This window comes from Drosophila teissieri, chromosome X (genome assembly GCF_016746235.2).
Source record: "Drosophila teissieri strain GT53w chromosome X, Prin_Dtei_1.1, whole genome shotgun sequence".
Taxonomy (NCBI): domain Eukaryota; kingdom Metazoa; phylum Arthropoda; class Insecta; order Diptera; family Drosophilidae; genus Drosophila; species Drosophila teissieri.
Genome location: NC_053034.1, coordinates 5529116 through 5536065, shown reverse-complemented (window position 1 = coordinate 5536065; position 6950 = coordinate 5529116). Strand labels below are relative to the sequence as shown.

General features: G+C 45.6%; 1 protein-coding gene across 1 annotated transcript; it reads right to left on the bottom strand.

The window, feature by feature from the left end:
- Positions 1-3309: 3309 nt before the first annotated feature.
- On the bottom strand, positions 3310-4104 carry LOC122624848 (putative uncharacterized protein DDB_G0277255). The gene has a single exon (XM_043804580.1). It carries the CDS (start codon positions 4102-4104, stop codon positions 3310-3312), a length of 795 nt encoding a protein of 264 aa, XP_043660515.1.
- Positions 4105-6950: the final 2846 nt, after the last annotated feature.

Below are 6950 nucleotides of genomic sequence, written 5' to 3'. Positions count from 1 at the left end.
CACTCCCCCCCAACTCAACCCATCGAAAATTGGCTTACAATTGGTCTTGTAGAGCAACCACAAAAGTACTAAGTAAATCAAACGTCAAGTGGCCAAAGCACCCAAAAACCAAACAGACAAAAAACAATAAGGCCGAAAAAAGTTGGTAAAAAAAACCGGTAGAACAAACACGTCACGGCAATTAAAAGCCAACGGAATACAAGAAATTTACAGAACAACAAAAATCGATTTCAAGTGCTGGGGGAGGGGGCCAACTAAGCCACAATTGTTGTTGGTGCCATGTCAATTGACCATTGCTTTGAGGAATAAAAAAAATAACAAAAAGCCACGAAGAATTCGAGAAATATCGGCAGACAACGGTGAGGAATGGATAAAAAGGAGAGGAGCCGCAGAATTTCATCGGTTTCTACATCTTGCTGCATTGCCACTTGGACAAAAACTGAAATGTTAAAGCCAAACAGCTACAAGTGATGGCAGCGTGACCCATTATATATACATACATTATACATGCATACACACGCATATATAGTACTGAATGAGTGAGTGTATAAGGTCTTAAGATCGAACATAAATCCAAAACTAATATATATATGTCAGACCTTCCGATGCTATTTACCAGAAATTTGCCACACAAAGTGTCATGATTATCGCAGGCAATCCCGAAGCTTCCTGGCACGTGACTCACGCGCCCATTCCTTGACTCCCACATTCCCTGGATCGCTGGATCCCTGGATCCTTGGTTTTCTCGACCCGACGGAGGATGCCCCACAATTATGCCCTTTCCTGACCACAGACGTGGACACTCTGCATGCCAAACTTTTCCACTTTGCAACTATTTCAAAAGTGAAGCGAAACTTGTGGCCCACTTAGTCGACCGTCTGTCCATGTCTCTATACACACACGGATATATTTATGTATATATTTTCGGATATCCCTGCCGATGTATCCCGTACCGTGTGTCAACGCCGCAGTTTGGGTCTCCGACGTCGATTTCCAATGCGGTTCGTGTCTTTGCCTGCTGCATGATTTATGATTTCTGCCTGGAAAAGTATTTGTGGCATTCCATTTTCCCCCGCATTTGTGGCCCTTTCCTTGAGGTCCCAAATCCGTATCCCATCCCGCATCCCGTCCCGTATCCGTATCCGAGTCCAAATCAGAAGCCAAGTCAGTGGCAGAGTCACTGCCAGAAGCGTTCAAAGTTGTCTACTCAAATCATTTTAATTGAAAATTACACATGAGCGGAGCCGAGGCAAAAGTAAACTTTTAATAACAAGTAGGCGACTTTTGCAATGCCCTCTAACTTCTCTGCTTCTATGGATAAAATCCAGTGTGCGCGACATTATTGTATACCTAAATATTCTGTAAATATTCTTTACAATAATATGGTATTGTATATTATAGAAAACTAGATACAAGTTATAAGTTCATAGCCCAAACTATATTGCGAAGCTAATTTCTGGCTGAGAAGTTTGTCTTTGTAGGGCAGCGAAATATGTTAGACCAAAGCGAAACGGCGAGTGCTTACAAGGGCAGTGGATGGTGATTTGGACTTTTAGCACAGCACATGTCCTTGGGCTGTGAACCTGTGTCCCAAGCCCCGCTGTAACCGTAAGTCCCACTCCCGGTGTCCCTGGCTCCCCGTCCGCTACAGATTTTCCCCCAAAAGGTTTCGCGGGCTTGCCCAGGACCTTGGCTCTCGGTTTTTGGCCTGGCACATGGCACGTTTTGTCCGTACCGGAAATGTCCATTCACTTGCATATTAACAAAGTTCCGCACACTCACACACCAGTTGCTATTTGGTCTATGCAAATGCACTGCGCGAAATGGAAATGGCATGAGCGAATGTTTATGCATTAATAATTAATTAATAATTAAATAACTAACCCCCAGATAAACTAACCTCCAGATAAACTAACCCCCAGATAAACTAACCTCCAGAAGACCGAAAATTGATTTTCTGTTTTCTGTAAATATCAGTATTTTTATCAAAACATTCAAATATTGGTCCAAATATGGAATGTCATATCTCCCCCCAGATAAACTAACCGGCAGATAAACTAACCTCCAGATAAACTAACCCCCAGATAAAATAACCCCCAGATGGTCGAAAATTGATTTTCTGTTTTTTTCTGTGTTTACAAAATAAAGTGTTTTTTTTTCAAAAGTGCGCGTTTCAGTGTATTCTTGGCAGTACTTAGTAAACTCCCCAGGAAGAGAAGCAAAGGAGAAGGCCAACCAAGTTGGTCGTACATCATAGGGTCCTTCCATATCCTCGCCATGGGGTAGAGGGTATGGGTGAGACAGGGGCCGGAGGACTGTGGAAGGGAAACAGGAAAGTATTTCGAAGGCACCGGAAACCGGAAGCAAGCAATAATTCAAATGAATTTCAAATCAAATCATTGCAAAACATTTACAAAGTATGTGCGCCAAAGCGCTGCACAAAACCGCACAAGAGCAAAATGCCAGCCAGTTCAACTTTGACTTTTGCCAGCAGCTGCAGGTGGGCGCCCACGCCTCCATTCCACTTGGCCTCCATTCGGAGCCCCCTTTTTCGCCACCCATGCCATTATGGCCTTGCAGTGATTAATTTCTATTATTATGACACTGATTAGGTCCACTTACAGGCTCATTACAGTCATGAGCACATAATACACAGCCAGGACACGTGACGGTGATTTAGGGGTTCGCGAAATGGAACAGGGGCGCCGCACAAGGGGTCGTCCTGCTGGCCAGGACGAGGGGCTCCTTGGCCAAGGCAACTCCCCGGACGCCATCCTGCAGACATTTATCAAGACATTGACCGCCGCATGCAGAGCCGACCGGAGACCGTTTGTCTTGCACTTGACCAGGGGCTCACCAAGGGGGTTCTTCCCGGCACCTCGTTGCCAGCGCACCTCGCAGACACACCGACGGCGGCCCTTTTGAACATGAACACCAGTTGGCCCATAAATTAGTGCAACTACGCCAAAACCACTGGCCTACACAAATTTGAGGCTTTGCAATCGCAGTTTGGTTGATTGGAAAACATACAAGAGGTGAGCAACTATTCGCATGAAATGTTTGTATGTATGTTTGTTTATGTTCTTTTAAAGCTAGAATTTAATTATCAATTAACCCGTTACCATAATGACCTCGAATAAAACCACTTTGGTTGCAGAGTGTAATTGCTTTCAATCGTTTAAATAAATAAATAAGGTTGCCTTCTCGCATACTTATAGTAATCATTAAAAAAAAAAAAAAATGCCTGAGCTGGAGAAAAAAAAAGTACTTCTTCGCTTAACTAACAGGTGGATCCTCTTGAATCAATTCTCAACCGCGATTTGGTCGCACCACCATCACCTGGGCCTTGTTTTTGCCCCGCTTGTTGCCACGCCGGCGACGTCGCTGGTTGTTGTTGATGCTTCCACGCCTCTTGTTGACCCGGCGCCTACGGGCGGGGACACGCCTCCTGTTGTTCTGGCCTCCGGGACGCACTCGACTGGACACCGCCTGGCCAACGATCTGGGGCAAGAGACCGGCAACTGGCGAGGATCCATAGATCACCTGGTTGATCGCCGCATTGGTGGACGACGAGGACGAGGAAGACGAAGATGATGATGATCCCGAGTTGCCCAGATGCACGTAGATAGCGCCATTCGTAGTTGTGGTGACCAAATCACTTCCGGTCGTTGTGCCCGTGGTGCCCGTTGTCCCCGTAACACTTCCCGTTCCCGTTGCTGTGGTGCCCGATGTGGTGGGTCGCAGTTGCTCCAGCATGTCCTGCTTATTGGTTATGTACTGATTCAGGGCCGAGTTGAGTCCAGAGTTGGAAGAGCTGGAGCTGCTGCTACTGGTCAGTCCCGATGCCAGGAATCTTAGCTGGCCATTTTCGTTGCCATCCTTCACATAGATGCCGGCCAAGCGGGTATTTTGATCCTTGGCCAACGGATCCTTTTCCACCTTCTGGCCTTGTTGGGCCATTGCTGGCCAACAACTGCCCAGCAGACAGAGCACTAGAATTGCGTAGATCATTTCTGGACGATGGACTATCAAGCTGTGTGTGCCATTAAGCAGATTTTTGGCACTTTTATAGCCCACCATGAGTTGACGGAAATCGACTTTCATCGGTCATGGATGCCATGATGCCTGGCATTCTGCGTGCCAATATATATGGGTTATGGGTATTTTAGAAAGCCTTTCTTCTTTCGCACCATTTTTGCTGGCCCCGGGGCCAAAATAGTTGGGCTTTTCGAGTGGCAAGAGCGTGTCAAGAAGTGCCCCTACTTGTAGGCCATTGTTTGCTTTGCTGCGGATCGTGAACCTCAAGTGGTCGCAGCCGAAACCGAAAACCAAAACCAAAAACTGAGGAGCCACACTTTAATTAAAATTTAAAATCAGCAACAGAAACACGTCTGTTTGCAGCTTCAGTTGGGGGATTTTTTCCTTTTCCTTTTTTTTGGGCACAGTGGGTGTATATATAGATAGGCAGTTCAATTGCAAATCGTATTTGTTAATACATACCTTTTAAGGTTCTATTAGCATCGCAATACTGCTGCAACCGAGAAAGCAGTACTCTACACGATACAAAGTTTAACCCATAAACCGCTGGGGCCCTTTTATGCACCCTCTTAACGCTTTCTCTCTCTCTCTCTCTCTCTCTGAAAATTGCATATTTTCATTCATTTTTTGGTTTTTTTTTCGGGATCAACCGCTGTGAGATTGTGCATTCGGAATGGTTTCCATCACTTTGGCGCCAGTGTGCCGCAGATGGCGCCCCCTATGGGGGCGCATATAACCCCCGGAACCCGCTCTCTCTCCCTCTCCCTCCCCCTCCCCCTGGCAGCCTCATTTCATTCTATTGCCGTTGATGCTGCCTTGCTGGTGAGCTGGTGATGGTGCCTTGCTTCTCAATTTTTCGCCTAAGTTGGCCAACCGACAGTTTTGGGGCTGAATGCCTGGCGGGGGCTGTTGAAATAAATTTCACTTACGCCAACGCTCACACATACGCACTAAAACTACACTGCCCAAAAAGGAAAGGAAAGAACTATGATGCAACAAAATACAGTTTAAGAGTCCACCAATAGTTTTTGCGAGTGCAGCGCACACATGGAGAGCCACACGAACGGCGAGACACATACGAATGTCGCTCACTGTTCGCGGTTCGTCCTTTACTTGGCAATGCAATTACAGGCGCTAACCGCGCGTGAAAACAGCAACAGCAGCAGCGGCAATAACAACAACGGCTGGTGCAGAAACTATCCACACCGAAGGAAAGCATACATATGCTCTTAAAATCATCTCTTCCAAACCGGACTGTCCTTATGAATTATAATGTGTGGGCTAAGCATGTTTTGATATGTGATATGTATGTACAGCTAAAAGTGTTATGCACTCGAATATCACATCTAATACTAGACAGCTGGTATGATAAAGTAAATAGATAAATAAAAAATCGCATAATGAATAATTTGTTTGTTAATTTAAAGACTGTCGTTCAGATTTCAAGTGACATTCGGCAAGAGTATGTCCGATAGACTTGGCTGCTCCTTGGCCTCCCTCTTGATTCACTTTATCCAGCCCCCCGCCTGATTTCGTTCACCCACTCACAAGGTGAGGCTTCCATTTCCCATTTTCCTGCCACTGAGCGGCTTAAAGCGACGCAATGACAATTAACAACAGGCGACAAAACGACAACGAAAGAAGGTGAGGCTAAAATGGGGTGGAGGAGGTTGGGAAAATTCAGAGGTACTTTGGGTGGTTGGGGAAAATGCCATATCAATGACAGCACCAGAAGCCCGAGAAGAAAAATAAAGAGACAACTTCACGCCAGGACTCCTTGCAGGAGATTCCACCCATTTGCCGAACCACCAACCACCATTCACATCACAACATCCGACATCCAACACCCACCTGCCCCACACACTTACGCATATTAACAGGCTTGAATTTTTCAGTTTTTCGCAGACTTTTGCAGCAACACACCACACCACACTACACCACCCCTTCCATTTCCATTTTCACGTGCAATTGAAGTGCAAAATGCGTTTGGCAATAGAATTGCCAGCTAAAGTTTTCCCCAAGCCAACTTGAATTCCCGCTTTTACCCCACACTTCTCCACCACAATACAAAACTCAGTTCCGTTCTTTCGTCTACTCAATTTTTATTTTTGCTCCAGTTCGGTTTGGTTTTTGAAGGGAAATTTTTGTAAGTGAAATTTCAATGACATTTTAATGGAAATTGCAAATGAATGAAGAAGTGGGGACGAAGGTGTACTTAGTGGCTTGGAAAACTGCACAGAGTGTGGGGGAGGGGAGAAATACACAGTTGCATAATTGATGCCAAACTTAGGGATATCTTGGCACTTAGCAAGAGCAAAGCAGTGAGAAAAAAGGAGTAAATAGCCACAGCAAACGCAAATGTATAGCACTGATTTGCTTATATTTCAGAGTCGCTTTTTCTGAACCTTCAAAAAGCGGCCCAAAACTCTAGTTGAATTAGGTTTCCTGGATAAGCCATATACATGATATTTTCCAGCACATCAAGCCCAAGTTTTGAATGGAAATTTAAAAAATGCATTCATTCAGAACGCGTTTTAATGAAATTTCTCGGTGACGCCATTCCATTTTCCCCCCTTTCAAAGAAAACTTCACACAAAGGGATAAAATGGAAAGAAGTTCGAGCCAGACATGCGAACAGAGTCCCTTCGATCGGGGGAATAAAGATGCACAGATCCCCACATGGCATTACGAAATTCGACTTTGCCCTCGCGCCTGGCGTCAGCTGTCTTTGCCTCAGTCTTCAGTCTTTAGTTTTCAGCCTTCAGTTTTCAGCCTTCAGTCTTCAGCCCCCAGTCTTCAGCCCCCAGTCTGCAGTCTGCAGTCTGCAATCCGCTGTCTGCAGATTGCAATGCGCTATCGCTATATGTGCGAGATATTATATGCTGGCTCGTCTGGGAGGCCACCGAAATAGA